This window comes from Pyrenophora tritici-repentis, chromosome 7 (genome assembly GCF_003171515.1).
Source record: "Pyrenophora tritici-repentis strain M4 chromosome 7, whole genome shotgun sequence".
NCBI classification, from domain to species: Eukaryota; Fungi; Ascomycota; class Dothideomycetes; order Pleosporales; family Pleosporaceae; genus Pyrenophora; species Pyrenophora tritici-repentis.
The window spans coordinates 2707730-2725885 of NC_089396.1; the positions used below are offsets into that span (position 1 = coordinate 2707730).

Here is an 18156-nt window from a genome sequence, read left to right on the forward strand (position 1 = left end):
CCGACTTTGGATACGTCGGCATACGTCGGCCCATAATTAAAGCCTTGTTCTTTGCTAGAGTTGAAAACAAGTGGAGACGTTGCGCGGCTTCCGTGCGGGAAGAGAATCAGCGGACGAAAAGTAAAGGAACGGAATTCTGACTAGCCCGTATAAATAAAGGTTTTACTAGATTTACACTGTTCTGCACAGAGCTCTTTAGAGCGCTATCTCTGCTTCTTTCTACTTTTTCCTGGCCACTGCTATTAAGAACCAAAATGTCGAACAGTCAGCTATACACAGGTGCTCTAGTTTTACTTGTCATCTATCTAGTGATTAGTCCTATCATTAGAGCGTTGATGACACCGCTTCGCAGCGTGCCTGGTCCGTTTCTCGCACGTTTCACGCGTCTCTGGGAATTACGTGCGGTGCGTAAACACGATTTTGCAACCTATAATATAGCCCTACATGAGGAATACGGTATGTTTTGTGCCTAAGTCTTAAATTGATATTTACTTACGTGTGTAGGACCTGTTGTTAGACTTGCGCCGAATCGATACAGCGTCAACGACACTGGAGCTTCTAGGGTCCTTCTAGGCTATCACAACGCCCTAGACAAGTCGAATTACTACACTCCATTTGGAGATCCGTCCCAGGGCAATTTGTTTAGCGAAGTTAATGTTCAGATCCATGCCAACATTAGACGCCCAATCAGTCAATTGTATTCAAACAACAATTTGCTCTCGTATGAGCCGTTCGTAAACGCATGCAACAGTATTTTACTTAGAAGACTAAAAGAATACTCGGGCAGTGGAAAACAACTTAATGTACGACATTTAATGCAATACTATGCATTTGATGTGATTGGAGAGATCACCTTAGGTTCGAGGTTTGGATTTATGGAAGAAGATGGCGACAAGGCAGGTCTCATTACTGCTATTGACGAAGGGCTCGATTACGGCGCCAAAGTTGGGCTTATTCCTGAGGTGCACTGGGCCTTATGCAAGGCGGCCGAATATCTGGGTATAAAGTCGCCCTTCATGAAGGTCATGGATTTCATCCTTTTACAGATTCAGAACCGTGTCTCGGGGCAGACTATATCTCCAAAAGATCGCCAGGACTTCCTTGACAAGCTGCTGCCGCTTGAAAAAAATGGCAAAGCTACTCGACTCGACACAATAAACGCTTGCGGAAGCAATATTGGAGCAGGCTCAGATACGACGGCCATCTCGTTGACCGCCACCATCGCCTACCTATCCATGCATCCAGACGTACTCGCTAAGTTACGGGAAGAACTCGACGATGCTGTAAACAGAGGCGCAGCATCGGACCCAATTACGTTCAAGGAGTCTCAAAAGCTACCCTATCTTCGTGCAGTAATTCAGGAAACACTTCGCATGCATCCTGCGGTTGGCGCACCCTTGACACGTATTATCGGCATCGGCGGTGCAAATCTTGCAGGGCGTTATTTTCCTGCTGGTACTGAAGTCGGCGTCAACCCATGGGTTATCCATAACAATAAAGAGATTTTTGGTCCAGATGCTTCTAAATTCAGACCGGAGCGTTGGTTAGTGCAGGACGCTGAGAAGCGTGCAGTGATGGACCGGAACTTCCTTACATTTGGTGCTGGATCGCGGACATGTATTGGTAAGAACATCAGCTTGTTAGAGATGTACAAAGTCATCCCGCAGATCGTAAAAAAGTTTGATTTTCAAGTGGTGGCAGATAGTAAGCATGGAGAGGGATACATGTGGAAGACATTATTCTTCGCGAAGCAGACTTTATACTGTATTGTCAAAGAAAGAGCGTGTGTATAGGTATTAGAGGCTAGCAACATAGATGTTGAGAAGAAAAATTACGAGTTTCTAGACCTAACGAGGATGTGCGCGTAATGCTCACCCCAACACCCCAACTGTCACGGCACCAACTCGGCGCTCTGTAGGTCACGTGCCCCCATCCCTATCTGTGGGGGATTGTGAGTGCTGGAAGAATTGAAGGATTGAACTGAGGTGGTATTGTGTATGTATGTATGTATGTATTGTTTAACGTCCTATGAAAGCCTCCCAGGGGCATGAAAGACGGGTAGCGCCCTGTATGGTACTCAGGTGCTCCTATTCTTTGGGTGTTGGCAGTGTGTGCAGTCTGGTAGGGTAATTTCCGCTAGTTGAAAAGACTCTATCTAGGTTCCGGGCTGTGGGGCTGTAGATGTGTTGAGCAATGAAGCAGAGCTCTTGTTCTAGGGCTAGTAGGCCTAGGGCGTTAGCGTTGAAGCTGGGGGAGGAGGTGTAGAGGTGGTAAATGAGCGAGGGACTGATGACATAGACATAAGCGGCTAAAGGCCGCCTAGTAATGTGTTTTGTAATGCCGAAACTAAAATTATCGCCGGCAGATTGTTGTGAAGTACTTGGTGAGCTCCAAAAGTGACTCGAAGTGTTCAGGCTCAGTAAGTAGAGCCTTAAGGTACCTGACGGCCTCTTTCATATTGCTTGGGGGGCTGGATGGTCGGAGCGGCCATCTGCTAAAAGAGCGTCTTGTTTTTCTGCAGAAGAGCATGTGCTTAGGTGTTTTAAGTCGCCCGCAAGAACAATTCAATTCTGCTGTGTCGTGTCTGAATTTGATGTGGTACCATGCAAAGTCCCCATGTCGTGACCGGATGGCCAGCAGATGCGCGAGAACAGGGCGCGGAAGCGTCAGTTCGATTGGTGTCTTTGTGGTTTGGTAGGGTAGTTCCCATTGCCGGTACCAGGCCGACATTTAGGTCCGAGTTTGGTCCCACCAGCGCTGCCTGGCAGCGTTGAGCAAGGACTTAGCGATTGAACGCACCCTAGATGCTGTCGGTTCCGCGGCCATGCCGTAAGGCTGGCTGGGTGCTTTTGCTTCGGCATCGGCAAGGCGGTCTGCTGCCTCATTCCCAATAATCCTGGTGTGGCCTGGCGACCAGCGTACTTGTATGTTGAAGACTGCCATTGCTGCCTGGCACTCAAGGAATGCCCATTGCGACGATGTGGGGGCGTTGCCCCGTATACCCCAGATAACTGACGTTGAGTCAATACACATCCATAGCCTGCGGTGGCTATGGGGGGCTAGTCTGATAGCGTGCTGGAGACCTCTCCAAGCACCCACTGCTTCGGCATCGAATACATGGGATTGGGGATTAAGCGATCCCCTCCCTATGGCAATCTGAGTCTGGGCCTAGTATATCGCGTAGCCGTAGGTGACAAAGCGTTCGCCGTCAGTGCGCTGTTCTGATCCATCAGAGAAGATGGTGACGTCCTGGTTGGTAAGGGTGTCCCACCACTTCGTAAATAATTTGGCGGCCTCGGCCTTGGCTATACCGTTTGTTGGGTCAGTGCGGCACCCTAGAGAGTAGTGCGGCGCTATGAGGGTGTGTCTGGGAATGGTAGGAAGAATCAACCCAAGTCGCTGGACTTTGGAGTGTAGCTTCTGCAAACCTCCAGCTCCCCTGCCCTTCGGTATCACCGAGATCTTGATCCTGGCTGTAAGTAGGTGGTTCTTATCGACTACTTGCAGATGCAGAGCGAATCTCAGCTTTGCTTCTTCTAGCATAATGAGTGCTGATGGTAAGCCGGCGTCTCGAAAGAGTGCCCATCCTGGATAGGTTTTCCAGGCAGGGAGGATAGCGCGAGCCGCGATGGTGAGTGTCTGGTTGAGGGCTTTGAGGTGCCAGCTAATCCTAGTGCTAACTACGGGCGGTTGGTCCGATCGGTTGGTCAGAGGGTTCTTGGTGCGGCCTTCAAACCATGCTTCTGCTCCGTAGAGGAGACATAGCATTATGCAGGTAGTGACTGCTTTGCGGAGGGCTGAGGCTGGGGGGCCATTAACTGTGTTGGCAAGACTACGGATGTGATGGGCAACTTTGCGGGCTGTCGCTGCTCTCGTTTCAACGTGTCTTTTGAAGTTAAGCTTTCGATCAAACTAGACCCCCAGCCATCGGCAGGCGGGTTGGACTCCGTCGTCCTGATCTGTAATTGGTGTAATGGTGAGGGAGTCGTCCACAACACAGGGCGGGGAATAGTTATCCCATTGCCTAGTGAGGTGCATTATTTCCAACTTTTCTGGTGCGAAGGCAACCTTGTTTGCTGCACCCCACTCGTTGATAGCTCTGACATCTTCTGCCAGCAGGCGAACGTTTTCATCCAGAGAGTTCGAGGCCCGGTATATGCAGACGTCGTCAGCATACCCGAAGCGGCGGGTTGTGTCCTGGTTTAGAAGCTCTGCTAGGTATAGTGTGTAGAGGACTGGGGACAGTGGTGATCCTTGGGGTGTTCCGCAGGCCACGGTGTAGCACTGGGTGGTTGCCTTGCCTAATCTAACCCTGACTTTGCGATCTGTGAGGAAACTGTTGACAAATTTGAGCACTAGGTCTGGCCAGCCCTGCTTTGCCATGCGGACGAGTAGCCGGTTCTTAAGAAGTGCGTCAAAGGCTCCTTGAACGTCCATAGTAACCATAGTCACCTTCTTGCCCAATGCCCAAGCTCTTTGTGTATCGTGTGTGAAGGAGGCCAGCAGGTCTATTGCAGAGCGTTTCGGGAGCGCGCCTACATGCTGGGGGCTGAGTATCTCGTGAGTCATTGCGGTCCAGGCCAGCCGTCTTGCTACAACCCGTTCAAGTCCTTTGCCTAGGCAGGATAGGAGGGCTATTAGACGCATGGATCTTGGGGAGGTGCGGTCCTTCTTGCCGACCTTTAGTATCATGGCGACTTCGGCCGTTTTCCAGGCTGTGGGGAAGTAGCAGAGCTCAAGGCACTTCTGAAAGATAGAGCGGATGTAGGTCCTAACCTAAGCCCAGCAGGTCTTGAGAAGCCGGACGGTGATTCGATCGGTGCCTGGCGAGGTGCTGGACACCCCAATAGTGCTTCTCTCGACTTCTTCCATAGGGATGTGGGTGTCCCATGGCAGTGTACCCGCCGGTGTTTCGGTAGGCCATACTGGCTCCGGCAGGTCGTCCTCAGCGCTGAACCGGTCCAGGATTTCCACCCGCAGGGCTTCGGCTTTTTCTAGTGGGTCTGAGATGGTTTGGTTGTTCACGATAAGTGGGATGTCCTGCTGTCCTAGGGTAAGTTTATGCCAACCTAGCAGGCTATATAACTCCTCATCTGTAGTGATATTGTTAATCCGGTTCGCCCAGTACTCCTTCTTCGCTTTCCGCACGACCACACCTGAGATCAATCAATCAAGCAAGCTGACAGCCCCCGGCTTGATTGATTGGCTGTTTGTATGAGATTTGGCTGGATTGATTGAATTGGCTTGGCGGAAAGTTGTTAGCTTGATTGGTAGCTTGGGTGCTTGATTCCCAAATAGGAAAGTTGTATATATTTTTTGGTGTTGAGTCTCAGCCGTCGTCCCATGTATCTAGATCGTCGTCTTCGCCCACCCACTTGCTAAGCTCGTACAAAACGTCCATCTGCTCGTCGGTAAGCTTTGATTGGCCCATATCGTCGTTGTCGCCGCCACCAAAACCTGCCCGTCTCCATCGTCGTACTGAGTGTAGTGCTGCTAGTAGCTCAGGTGATATACAGCGTCGGCGAGGCTCTAGTAGATCTCCGAGCTCACTGAAGACGCGCTCACACTCACAGCTTGAAGCGGGTATAGAGAGTATAGTAAGCGCCATCTTACTAAGGTTGGGATATTGATCGCGCAGCCCGAACCAGTATTGTATAGGATCGGTGCCCTTGCCAACGATTGGCTCGCGCTTCCACTGCTCATACTCATCCTCCTTAGTATTGCCGCGTGTGGGATCAATAATGCCGTCAATCGCGTCGTCAATATTGCTCGGTTTCTTCGGTGCGCGTGTGTAGCAAGGCCTCGGTAACGGCAGCGACTTGTAATCCGCCCACAGTGCCTGGAAATTAAGATTATTAAGCGCCAGCCAGTCAGGCTTCTCAGCCCACGCTTGATCGCAGTAGTGTTTGTAGCGAGGATGGAGTATTGTAGCAGCGTAGTAAGCTGGCGAGTCGTCGAGTTTAGCGTAGTACTCGTTCGCCTTAAGTAGCGCTGCGCGTAGATTAATAGGAAGGTGATCTTCGGGTGCCTCGTCGTGAGCGTCATGGACTACGCAATCGTAGTAGAGGAGGCGAGCTTCTAATTGAGTGAGTAGAAACTCAAACGTTGGGATCACCTCAGCGATCGCGCCAAAGCTATACTCGCCACGTCCCTCAAAGCGCTTTGTACACTCTTTAAGTGGCCTAAGAACCTCTATATAGTCGGTAACAACAGCCCAATCGGCAGCTGTGAGGCCGTCTGATCTCATCCACTGTGGAGCAGCAGGCCGATTTTTGCCCTGTGAGTCGGCGTAGATATCCTCTTTTGCTGTATTTTGTATGTGGGTGTTCGCGTACGCGTTGATGGCCGGCGCGAGCTTTATAGCTCGCTCAAAACAGTCGAAGTATGAGTTCCAGCGTGTGACTACTGGCTTGATTGGCTGTAGTATCGTGAGCTTGTCGTCTGCGTCGTGAGGTAGCTCACGGTAAGCTGTACGCTGCGCCTTCTCAAAAAGATTGTACTGCTGCGGTGTGTGGATATAGTTGACAATATCGAGAAGTACGCCTAAAGGCCCGTGCTTTCGCCACTCCTTTATAAACGCTGCCTCGTCGGCGAGCTCGTCAACTCCCTCGTTGTTGTATGAGTCTGCATCTCTGCCCCAGAGCAGTCTCTGCCCAATCAGATTGATCGTATGAGGGCCACAGCGGAGGCGTCGGTGTATAGGATTGAAGTTAAGCTCGTGGGCAATCGCAGCGACAGCGGTGTCGTTATTAGAGGCATTGTCGAGGACGAAGTAACCGAGTGTGCGCTCGCTTATGCTAAACTGCTCTAAGATTGATAATACAACCTCAGCTAATCGATCGCCGGAGTGAGCGCCTGTGAGCTGAGGCAGCGCGATAGGCAGGTCTCGGAGCTTGCCATCTGAGTTGACGTAGTGGGCGACGATACCGAGAAACCCGCGCTTGCCGCCTTTCGTTGTCCATCCGTCAAAGCTTATATGGATCTTGCTAAGCGATTGTGACAGCTCGTGGACAACGCGGGGCCTGAGCCAGTCAAACAGTCGTATGACGTATTGGGAGACGCTCTTGTGGTTCTTCCAGAGCGCTGCTTCTGCAAGTGGGTTGGCGATAGCAATTAGGCGTCGAAAAGCTGGTGTTTCGAACTCAGAGATGGGGTGGTTGTTCGCGACGAGCCAGTCTACTGCGGCAAACCTAAAGCGCTGCTTGCTAAACCCGTTAATCTGATTAGCTACTGCCTGTGAGATAGGGACTCTCGCAGTGGTGAGCGCGTTGTAAACACTAGCAACTGGAGTCTTGCCTGGTGCTACTAGCCTATGGCCAGGTTTCTGCTCGCTGAGGTGGCGCGCGGCTGACGAGACTGCTGCGCTTGTATTGTATATCCCAATACCAATATCCGTGAGCTTGTGCTTGAAACACCAGTGGCAGATGAAGAATACGCGGGTTGGATCTTTGAGAAGAGCGACGCGATAGCCGTGGCGATGGATCCAACTCCGCTTGTGTTGGTGCGTCGTGATAGGCTTCGTATACAGCTTAAGGCGACCCCAATCTATGCCATCATAATTGTCTTCGAGATGGGCGTCAAAAGCCTCATCTACAGCGTCGTCGGCGGCTTCAGAAGACGGAGCGAGCGTAGCTTGCTCACTGCCCTCGGCGGGCGCGACGATAGCGTCTTCGGGCTGCGACTCGCGCAATCGCGACTCGAAAGTATGTGTATATGGAGGCGGCGGAGATAGAGCAGATGGCTGAGATTGATATGACTGCGAGTCGATCGCGACGGGCTGGCTCGCAGTGCCGCGCGCGCGCTTTCTAGGCGAGGGAGCGCTATCAGAGACGCGTTTTTTGGGCGGCATGAGGGCGACGATGAGGTGAGGTATACGGCGATAGATCTGCAACACCAAAAGTATATAGTATTGTGGGTGATGGAGATGGAGATGGAGTATACTATATGAGACGACGCGCTGGCTGCTAGTTACACGGAGCTATCGGATATTACTCAATGTTACACGGCGTAACTAAAACACCAAAAAAAGCTCAGTATAGAGCTTTTACAGCTATCTAAGCTGCCTCATGGGCTGCCTCATCACCGAAATCTACTATATACTTAAGGCAATCAAGCTATCAATCTGAATCAAGCTCACGGAAAAGCTCAGCTGGATTGATTGCGTTTTTGTATGAGGTTTGGCTGGATTGATTGAATTGGCTTGGCATCAATCTTCCAATCAAGCTATCAAGCTAGCTTGATTGATCTCAGGTGTGCGCACGACGGCAAGGAACTCCCTGGTTTCGATTGGGACCGTCCCTGGTTCTGCTAAGTTCCTGGCAGCCCGGTGCCAGCTGTGGGCTTCTACGCAATCTTCTGTCCACTATGGTGCTGAGTGACCTTTTGCCCTGTCTGGTGTGCCAGCGCCCTTGAGCGCGGCCCATAGGGTTCTTTCTAAGCTAGCAATAGATGACTCAATGTCTGCTTTCGTGTTGATAGGGCTGATTGGGTGTGCTTGGAGGTGAAGTTCAACTAGAGCGTTAAACTGGTGCAGGCGTCTTGTTGGCACCCTGTAGTGGAATTGGTCTAGAGGTTGGCGCCCTCTAGCGGGGATTGTGGTGAGTAAGGTAAAGTGGTTAGAGCCACAGTGTAGGTCCTCTGCTACTTCAGTTGTGGCAAAGGGGATATTCGAGAAGGTAAGGTCTATGCATACTTGTCAACGAGCGAGCCGGCTCGCTCAGCTCGCTCGGCTTGGACGTTTTGACCAAGCCGAATGAGCTGAGCGCGCAATGCGCGCTTGCAAGCCGAGCGAGCTTAGGGATAGGCGCTCGCTCAGTCAGCTTGCTTAGCTTGGTTAGATGGGGCGGTTGGAAACTTGGGGCTGAAGGACTTGGTGGAGGGGCAATCTCACGATGATTTTTAGGTGTAGTGCGTAAGTTCGAAACCTAGTTATAACATAAAATACACTCTTTTTTGCTATATTTCTAGCAAATAAGCTACTAAATTTCCGGCTAACGGCCTGGCAACAATATTCTCCTTTTGCGACACTTCACTTACTACTTATCACCCACCACACTCATCTATACTCCATCAACGCGTCTCTATTTGCAGCTACTATCTACCTCGCCGTTGCTATAATGCCAGCAAAAAGAACACGCGTTAATGCTCCAGAAATCGCGGCAACTTTATCAACAACTTTATTGAGCCTGCAGGGCTTACGGAGAACGAGGAAGATGAATATGAGGCTTGGAAACGCAGCGAACCGATCGCTGGCGAGGGCGTCGACCCTATAAAATACTGGGTAGAACTCCGCGATCGCCACCCTAGCCTTAGCAAATTTGCTATCGACATGCTATCAATCCCAGGCTCAAGCTGTGAGTGTGAGCGCTTATTCAGCGAGCTGGGTGACCTCCTCGAGCCCCGTCGGCGCAGCATTTCTCCGCAACTTCTAGCAGCAATACAGTGCGATCGACGATGGATAAGAGCTGGATTTGGCAGTGGTGAGGTGCCTGTAAAGGGGGTTATCAGCGATGAGGAGATGGACGCGAAATACGGTGTACATAAGTGGGATATTAGCTGAGAAACTCAACACCAAGGTTTCTATATAACTTTCCTAATCGGGACTGAGCCCATCAAGCCGAGCGAGCTGACAGCCCTGTTTCAGCCAATCCGAGCGAGCCGAGCGAGCTGCTGGCCTCCGCTCAATTGGCTGAGCAAGCCAATTGGCTGAGCTCGCTCAGCTTGCTCATTGACATCTGTGGCATACTTGTCAACGAGCGAGCCGGCTCGCTCAGCTCGCTCGGCTTGGACGTTTTGACCAAGCCGAATGAGCTGAGCGCGCAGTGCGCGCTTGCAAGCCGAGCGAGCTTAGAGATAGGCGCTCGCTCAGTCAGCTTGCTTAGCTTGGTTGGATGGGGCGGTTGGAAACTTGGGGCTGAAGGACTTGGTGGAGGGGCAATCTCACGATGATTTTTAGGTGTAGTGCGTAAGTTCGAAACCTAGTTATAACCTAAAATACACTCTTTTTTGCTATATTTCTAGCAAATAAGCTACTAAATTTCCGGCTAACGGCCTGGCAACAATATTCTCCTTCTGCGACACTTCACTTACTACTTATCACCCACCACACTCATCTATACTCCATCAACGCGTCTCTATTTGCAGCTATTATCTACCTCGCCGTTGCTATAATGCCAGCAAAAAGAACACGCGTTAATGCTCTAGAAATCGCAACAACTTCGAAGCGCCCTAGAGTCGCAGCGCGTCGTCGCGGGACTGCCAGCCAACCTGTGCTAGTCGATACTCAGCCATTCTCACCATCTCCACCTCCTCCTCCACCGCTGTCGCCGCGTCAAGCTCTCATCGCCGCGCCATAAGCACCAAATTTTGAAGCGACCCTCCGAGAGTCGCGCACCGAAGAGACGATTATCCTACCCCCTAAGGGCAGCGAGCATGCCACTGTTGCAGCTTCAGGAGCAGCTAGCGAGGCTGTCGACGAGGGCTTCGTATAGGTAGAGGACAAATACGACGGCTTCAATTAGAGTCGCTACCTAAAGCACTGCAAGCCGCCTACATCACTTTCGAACCGAGCAAGCTGGGTATACAGCCATGGCTATCGCATCGCCTTGCGCAGCAACGTCGCAAAAGTCACGTGGATCTGCCACTATTGCTATAAGTACAAGTTCACTACTGTTGGCCGTGGCATACATGACGTCTCGCAGTCTCCATCAGCGCCAGCACGTCATCTCGGAGAAGACAAGAAAGTTCATGGCTTGAAGCCTCCAAGTAAGCGCACTACCGTCGCTCCTCGGAAAGAAACTCTCCTCGAACGCGCCCTTCAGAAGGGCTGCTCTCAGGCTGCTGCCAACGAGCTTACCGACTTCAATATACAAGAGTTCAGGCTTGCGGCCGTCACCTAGCTCGTCGAAAACAACCTCCCACTCTCACAATTCGAATCATCGTCCTTTCGCAATATGATACAATTAGCTAGCGTAGAGGCAGAACGAGCCCTGTGGGCATCTCATAACAGCGTCTCACGATACGTCATACGCCTGTACAACTACCTGTTACCAAAGGTTGTCGCAAGCCTTTCAGAATCAATGAGCAAAGTCCATATAAGCTTTGACGGATGGACGACAAAAGGTGGCAAGCGCGGTTACTTAGGTATCGTCGCCCACTACGTTGATAGCTCTGGCGAGCTCAGGGACTTGCCTATTGCGCTCCCACAACTGACAGGTGCCCACACCGGCGAGGCCATGGCTGAGGTCGTGATGGCAATATTCAAGCAGTTCGAAATCACTGTGGGCAAGCTCGGTTACTTCGTCCTCGACAACGCACATAACAACAACACCACGATCAACACTCTCGCCTTGCAGATGGGCTTCAGCGCTACCGAGCGTCGCCTTCGCTGCGGTCCTCATACGCTTAATCTCATTGGCCAGATGCTACTCTGGGGTGAGGAGAAAGAGTCCTACGACAACGAGGAGACTGAGCGCGTGAACGAAGCTGAGAACATGGCTACTTGGCGAGGCGATGGACCATTAGGAGTGCTTCTCGCGGTTATCAACTACATCAAAACACCACAACAGTACGCTCTTTTTGAGAAGTATCAGAAGCTCGCTATTAGGGACCAGCCTGTCAACGCGCCAACAGAACAGCACAAAATCAAGGAGCCCGTCAAGCCAGTTGTTACTCGCTGGAACTCTTACGTTTCGTGTTTTGAGCGCGCTGTTGAGTTGCAATTAGCGGTTAATGGGTACGCCAACTACCATATTCAGAAGATTGAAACTGAAGACGCGTACGCCCGAAGTCGTAACAACAAGCTGCCTGCAGCGCCGGATTGGATGAGGTCTGATGGGATCAATGCCCATGACTGGCAGGTGATTGCTGAGTATATTGATGTGCTCAGGCCACTGAAACAAGCTACAAAACGGCTTGAAGGCCGCGGCAAAAGCGGTGCTTTTGGAGCAATCGCTGAGGTTATTCCAGTATTTGAATACTTACTTGGAGTCTATGAGGACCGCTTGCAAAGCTATGAAGACGTCATTCACGATGAGCATACAGAGTCACCCGAAGACCACCTTGCTATCAACCTCCGCGCTGCCCTAGTTAAAGCCCGCGAGTACTACAACAAGCTCGACCTCTCGCCAGCTTACTATGCTGCTACAATCCTTCATCCTCGCTACAAAAGCTACCTTGACGCAGCGTGGGCGGATAAGCCTGATTGGCTAGAGAGCAGCAACCGCAAGTTTCAACATTTGTGGGCGGAGTACAAAAGCTTACCGAAGCCGCGCTTACGCCCCAAAGTCAGGCACAATGATATAGACGACGCTATCAACAGCTTTATTGAGCCTGCAGGGCTTACGGAGAACGAGGAGGATGAATATGAGGCTTGGAAACGCAGCGAACCGATCGCTAGCGAGGGCGTCGACCCTATAAAATACTGGGTAGGACTCCGCGATCGCTACCCCAGCCTTAGCAAATTTGATATCGACATGCTATCAATCCCAGGCTCAAGCTGTGAGTGTGAGCGCTTATTCAGCGAGCTGGGTGACCTCCTCGAGCCCCGTCGGCGCAGCATTTCTCCGCAACTTCTAGCAGCAATACAGTGCGATCGACGATGGATAAGAGCTGGATTTGGCAGTGGTGAGGTGCCTGTAAAGGAGGCTATCAGCGATGAGGAGATGGACGCGAAATACGGTGTACATAAGTGGGATATTAGCTGAGAAACTCAACACCAAGGTTTCTATATAACTTTCCTAATCGGGACTGAGCCCATCAAGCCGAGCGAGCTGACAGCCCTGTTTCAGCCAATCCGAGCGAGCCGAGCGAGCTGCTGGCCTCCGCTCAATTGGCTGAGCAAGCCAATTGGCTGAGCTCGCTCAGCTTGCTCATTGACATCTGTGGCAATTGGTCTCATTGATCTGGGTGAGGACTTATCCTTCTTCCCGACTTTGGGTATCATGGCCACTTCTACCGTCTTCCAGGCGGCTGGGTAGTGGCCTTGTTCCATGCACGCCCGGTAGATGCCTAGCACTAGGTGTCTAATGTGTTCCCAGCATGCCTTTAGGAGTCGGACGGTCACCTGATCGGGTCCTGGGGAGGTGCTAGATACTCCAATCACGTAGCGTTCAGTCTCCTCCATCGATATGTATGTGTCCCATGGTAGTGGCGTGGTTTGCGGGTCGTTGTCAAGAGGCGGTGGTTCTAGGAGGTCGTCCTCCGCCGAAAAACGGTCGAGGATTGCCTCTCTAAGTGCCTCAGCTTTCTCGAGTGGTGCTGTGATTGTCCTACCTTCGATTACAAGTGGGGTGTCCCGTTGGTCGAATGATAGTTTATGCCAGCCTACTAGCTTGTATAGATCTTTGTCGTTATTACAGCCGTCTATGCGCTGCTGCCAGTACGTTCTCTTGGCTTTTCGTACCGTAGCTAGGAACGCACGGGTGGCTTCTGAGGGGGATTGGCCATAGTCCGACTTTTCCTGGATATGCCGCTTATACGCCACTCTACAGTCCTCTGTCCACCATGGGGCGGAGTGGCCTTTTTCTCTATTTGGTGTTCCCGCCGCGTGCATTGCATCTCCTATAGCTTGGGTGATTCTAGCTATGCTTGCGTCGATTACGTCCGCTGGGGCGCTATTGCTAATTGGCTGTACGCCTACTGTGTAGAGTTGAACTAGCCCGGCAAACCTATCTATGTTTCTCTCGTGGACCCGGTAGTGATGCTGTTCTAGCACCGCTCTCCCTCGGCTTGGAAGGACAGTCACTAGGGTGAAATGGTCTGACCCTGTATACATATCTTCGCGGACTGTCGTTCTAGCGAAATGTGAGCTTTGGTGGAGGAGCTGGAGGCTCTTCTTGAACTTGAGCACCAGCGCGAGCAGCCCTAACGCGTTTTTGACGCTTGCTGCTTGCTGAGAATACTTGTGAGGCTTTTCTCTTTCCCTTTTGGGATAATTGTAGAGCTTTAGCAGCATCTCTCTCCTCCTTCTGGCGCGCGCGTTCAGCTGCTTTCTCAGCTCGCTCAAGCTCCCTCATCTCCTTGAGTGTCTGCCTCTCCACACGCCTCTCCTCGAGCTCAACTTGACGCTGCAGTCGAGCCTCCTCGCGCTGCTTCTTGGCCCGTGCTTTTTGGAGTTTCTCCTCCATCTCATCTCGCTCCCGTACTGCTTCTCTAGCTCGAGCCTCACGCAGCTTGCGAGGAGACCAGTGGACCGCGCCACCGTGATACTCCTGGCGCTGTTGAAGGTCAAGAGCTTTGCCCTTCTTCTTATGCTTCTTTTTATGTTGAAGAGCCTCCTTTAAGCCCTCGTTCTCATGCTGTAAAAGCTCATACTGCACAGAGAGATGGTGAACGCTCGAGCGCAGCTTTCTTGCCTCATACTGATGGCTATCATTGACAGCAGCTCGTACTAACCGATCGAGCTTTCTCCAGTCATGATCAGAGAGCCCTGACGATGAGCTTCTCTCAGCTTCTGGCGTGCTGGCAAATCTACGAAGGATAACGTTGGCATCCATCGGCCAGATCCCAGTGGCTTCGAAGGCCTTCAATATGAGGCTCTCTGTGAAGGAGGATATCCAGGCGCTCCAGAAGAGCGGGAAGAAGTCCCCTTTCTTGATTGGAATGAGGCCTTGAGCCTTATGAAGATGGTTGGTGAGCTCGTTGGAGTAGGCTTGAGAGAGTGGCTTAAACAGCACTACATCAAGCGGCTGGAGCGTGTGAGTTGAATGGGGGGGAAGGATTATAAGGATGATCCTGTGGCGATCACAGTAGTCGATAAACTCCATCGTGACATGAGATCCATGGCCATCAAGGATGAGCAATCGCCATCTCCCTGATCGCTGCTTTGTATAGCGATCAAACACCTGCTCCAGCCAAGCTAGGCCTACGTCATTGTTTGACCAGCCTGTTGGAGATGATGAGACAAAGACCTCATGTTCTCCTGCCTTGATATCCTCCACCCAACTCGATCGTATGGCTCCATTTGCAGCTGCGTAGATAAGGCTTGGAGGCAGCGAGCTCCCATCGGCGCAGCAGCAGGCCAGGATTGTCAGAAACTCGCGTGATCCATCCTGGAGAGATGCTCGAACCTCCTTCTTCTCCCATTGACGCCTGCTAAATATCCTCTTGCTTCTGCCTATTAAGCCAATTAAGAAGCCCTTCTCATCCATATTGTATATATCTCGAGCCTCAAGGTGGTATTCGGTGATCTTTCGGTGCAGTAGCTCGAAGTAGAGTCTATACTTTGACTCAGAATCAGCTAGGTGGCGCGTACGATCCATGGCGCTGGTCCACTTTGAGATGAGATGGATCTTGTGTCTGTTGATGAAGCGAGTAACCCAGCTCTCGCTGAGCTGCTGATGGGCTACTTCTGATGAGAAATTCCTGATCATCTCTCTTGTAGGAGGAAGGCCTCTCTCTGTGAGCGTTTTTATATATCTCACAAGCTCTAGCTCTTGTTGTGGATTGAGTACTAGCTTCTGGAGTGTACGGGCTTGTTGTGGTGCTTGAGAGCCCTGGTGTCTTCGGCTAAGTGTTGATCGATCAACGTTGTACTTAGCTGCAATTTTTGTATACGAGGTTTGTTCTCCTAGCTCTCGCGATTCAAATGCTGCAATTGCAGCTTGGATTGGGTCCATATTGGTAGAGTTATGACGCGTTGAAGTTAGTGTTGATTTCACAATTTGGTGTTCGGCGGGGCGTCTCGCGAATCCGGGCGTCTCGCGCACGGGCACGTTACCGTAGTAAGCGCGTCTGTAGATACGAGCAACCCATAATTTTCCCTCTATTTGTCCCCTAACGCCGCCATGACGCACCCTAAGCGTACGACTAAACTTACTGAAAAGGTCAGGCAAGCCCAGCTTGACTTTGCAACGCCAGAAATTCGTCCAACAAAGCGCGCGCGGGTAGCTGCACCAACAACGCCTGCGCTAACGCGTCTGTCCTCCCCACGCGCGCTGCTTGCTGCTAGCCAGCAAGGGAGTCAATCGCTATCTAAGGATGACGCGTTCGATCTTGAGCTGCGTGAATCGCAGCTAGAGGAGGCTATTGTTGCACCTACCGCCGCCTCGCGCGCTCCTACAGTTGCTTCAGCTAATGAAAACAGCACAGTAGGGCAGGCGCTGGCGGCAGGATTTGACACGCGATTTGCTGACAACTTCGATGATATCATCTGGCTAAGGCTGCCTGGTTACAGGGCACCGCTTGTGCCGCAGAAGCATAAGAAAAGCTGGATCTATGCGTACGGTTATCGCATCAACTCTGCTGCCCCTCAGCTCAGCAGCAAGGTCTATTTTGTGTGCAAAATCTGCCATCTTCGGTATCACAAAGCCTGCAGCGGCATCTACGACACTACTACCTCGCCGTCGACGGCAGCGCGTCACCTTAACACCACCCACCAGATCTACAACCCTGAAAAACCTGCGGCTCTAGCAGTAAGTACAACAGAACACACCCTACGCTCATACTACAAGGCAGGCGGCAAGGTGCCTCAGGATGTACACAACGCCCTCACTGGCTTTGACGTACAGCTGTTTCGCTTTAAGGCAGTCACTTGGCTTGTCGAAGGCAACCACTCACTATCTGAGTTTGAGCGCCCGGAGTTTCGAGCTATGTTGGAGGCAGCCAACCCAGAGGCAGTAACTGCGCTATGGACAAGCCACAGCAGTGTCTCGAGGTACGTTATGCGTCTCTACAACTACCTGCAACCCCGTGTTGCTGTTGAGCTGTCTAACGCGCTGAGTAAGATACACATAAGCTTTGACGGGTGGACAATGCAAGGAGGCAAGCGAGGCTTCTTAGGCGTTGTTGCGCACTTTGTGAGCTCATCAGGCGGGCTTACAGATCTGCCTATTGCGCTTCCTCAGCTTACAGGTGCCCATACAGGCGTAAGGATAGCTGAGGTTGTTGACCAAACGTTGCGGCAGTTTGGTGTTGATAGCGCCAAGTTAGGTTACTTTGTACTTGACAACGCGGCTAACAACGACACCGCTATTGCTGTGGTTGCAGAGATTTATGACTTCTTGCCAGTCCACCGCCGCCTCCGCTGCGGTCCCCATACACTCAACCTTATTGGGCAGACGCTCCTTTGGGGTAACAATCAGCAGGCGTATGACAATGCGCCTGAGGAGCTCAGCGACGAGGTGAGGTTTATGAGAGAGTGGCGTAAAGATGGTCCCCTCGGCGTGCTGCTTGACGTTATCAACTACATCAAAACACCACAGCAGCATGAGCTTTTTATCAATTTCCAACACCGCGCAAACGCTGACTTGTCCGCCAAAGATCGTAAGATTCTTGAGGTCGTTAAGCCTGTTGTTACGCGCTGGAACTCATACTTTAGCTGCTTTGAGCGCGCAGTTACGCTGCAGTCTGCAGTTAACGCTTACTGTAAACTCCATGTTACCAACACCGCCAACGCGGACGCCTACGCCGCTGCGAGCGGCAACAAAGAGCCTGACGCGCAGCGTTGGATGCGCTCAGGTGGTCTTACTGCGGCTGATTGGCAGACTGTCAACGAGTATCTCGCGATGCTACGACCGCTGAAGTTGGCAACAAAGCGCCTTGAAGGTCGCGGTACCTACAAGCGATTTGGCTCACTTGCTGACACAGTTGTCAACAATCAATTCAATCCGAAGCTCAAACCCAGCCACTAACCCTACAAGGTAAGAGTTAAACCTATATAAGCAGTTGCTAGCCCTAAATAGGAAGTCAATCAATTCAATCTGAGATCACTAAGCCCCACTTAATTGATTGTTGACAAGTCTGCTTGCTGAGGTGATCCCTGTCTTCCAGAGATGCCAACAATCAAATCAATCAAGCTTCAGGCCCTATACTTGCTTTGATTGACGTTTTCTTGGTGTTGAGCTTGCTTTGATGGGCTTGATAGGTCGATCAGTGAGGCTTGATTGGTGAGCTTGATGGGCTTGATCGCTAGGTAGCCTTAGGAAGCTCCGAAGAGTGAAAAAGGCGGTTTCTGGAGCCAAAAAAAGGCAAAACGAGAAGTTAGTATAGAGTTTCGAACACAAAGCAAAAAAGGCCGCAACTATCTGCTCTAGAGAGAGGTCCTTCTAGGAGCGCGTTTGAGGGAGAATAGCAGTGTTGCGTAGTATATAACCTGAAGTCTTATTGCGCGCGAGTAATCAAGAAAAGATAAGATTGTATCGCTATCGCCGTTGAAAC

General features: G+C 51.4%; 10 protein-coding genes across 10 annotated transcripts; 5 read left to right on the forward strand and 5 right to left on the reverse strand.

Moving 5' to 3' along the window:
- Positions 1-875: 875 nt before the first annotated feature.
- Positions 876-1793, forward strand: PtrM4_134450 (CypX, Cytochrome P450; the record flags this gene model as incomplete). The annotated part of the gene is made up of 1 exon (XM_001938426.2): positions 876-1793. The coding sequence occupies one exon, from the start codon at positions 876-878 to the stop codon at positions 1791-1793; it is 918 nt and encodes a 305-aa protein (XP_001938461.2).
- A 419-nt stretch (positions 1794-2212) lies between these two features.
- On the reverse strand, positions 2213-2943 carry PtrM4_134460 (uncharacterized protein; the record flags this gene model as incomplete). Its single annotated transcript, XM_066109185.1, has 2 exons — positions 2213-2218; positions 2800-2943. The coding sequence occupies 2 exons, from the start codon at positions 2941-2943 to the stop codon at positions 2213-2215; spliced, it is 150 nt and encodes a 49-aa protein (XP_065961177.1).
- Positions 2944-3168: 225 nt separating this feature from the next.
- Positions 3169-4924, reverse strand: PtrM4_134470 (uncharacterized protein; the record flags this gene model as incomplete). The annotated part of the gene is made up of 3 exons (XM_066109186.1): positions 3169-3832; positions 3914-4715; positions 4777-4924. The coding sequence occupies 3 exons, from the start codon at positions 4922-4924 to the stop codon at positions 3169-3171; spliced, it is 1614 nt and encodes a 537-aa protein (XP_065961178.1).
- Positions 4925-5329: 405 nt separating this feature from the next.
- Positions 5330-7849, reverse strand: PtrM4_134480 (Dimer-Tnp-hAT domain containing protein; the record flags this gene model as incomplete). Its single annotated transcript, XM_066109187.1, has 1 exon — positions 5330-7849. One exon carries the CDS (start codon positions 7847-7849, stop codon positions 5330-5332), a length of 2520 nt encoding a protein of 839 aa, XP_065961179.1.
- Positions 7850-8891: 1042 nt separating this feature from the next.
- Positions 8892-9559, forward strand: PtrM4_134490 (Dimer-Tnp-hAT domain containing protein; the record flags this gene model as incomplete). Its single annotated transcript, XM_066109188.1, has 2 exons — positions 8892-8911; positions 9151-9559. The coding sequence occupies 2 exons, from the start codon at positions 8892-8894 to the stop codon at positions 9557-9559; spliced, it is 429 nt and encodes a 142-aa protein (XP_065961180.1).
- Positions 9560-10169: 610 nt separating this feature from the next.
- PtrM4_134500 (uncharacterized protein) lies at positions 10170-10898 on the forward strand (the record flags this gene model as incomplete). The annotated part of the gene is made up of 3 exons (XM_066109189.1): positions 10170-10329; positions 10372-10484; positions 10545-10898. The coding sequence occupies 3 exons, from the start codon at positions 10170-10172 to the stop codon at positions 10896-10898; spliced, it is 627 nt and encodes a 208-aa protein (XP_065961181.1).
- Positions 10899-10952: 54 nt separating this feature from the next.
- PtrM4_134510 (uncharacterized protein) lies at positions 10953-12704 on the forward strand (the record flags this gene model as incomplete). The annotated part of the gene is made up of 1 exon (XM_066109190.1): positions 10953-12704. One exon carries the CDS (start codon positions 10953-10955, stop codon positions 12702-12704), a length of 1752 nt encoding a protein of 583 aa, XP_065961182.1.
- An 80-nt stretch (positions 12705-12784) lies between these two features.
- On the reverse strand, positions 12785-13552 carry PtrM4_134520 (uncharacterized protein; the record flags this gene model as incomplete). The annotated part of the gene is made up of 1 exon (XM_066109191.1): positions 12785-13552. One exon carries the CDS (start codon positions 13550-13552, stop codon positions 12785-12787), a length of 768 nt encoding a protein of 255 aa, XP_065961183.1.
- A 241-nt stretch (positions 13553-13793) lies between these two features.
- Positions 13794-15617, reverse strand: PtrM4_134530 (uncharacterized protein; the record flags this gene model as incomplete). The annotated part of the gene is made up of 1 exon (XM_066109192.1): positions 13794-15617. One exon carries the CDS (start codon positions 15615-15617, stop codon positions 13794-13796), a length of 1824 nt encoding a protein of 607 aa, XP_065961184.1.
- Positions 15618-15785: 168 nt separating this feature from the next.
- Positions 15786-17630, forward strand: PtrM4_134540 (uncharacterized protein; the record flags this gene model as incomplete). The annotated part of the gene is made up of 1 exon (XM_066109193.1): positions 15786-17630. One exon carries the CDS (start codon positions 15786-15788, stop codon positions 17628-17630), a length of 1845 nt encoding a protein of 614 aa, XP_065961185.1.
- Between the last annotated feature and the right edge of the window lie 526 nt (positions 17631-18156).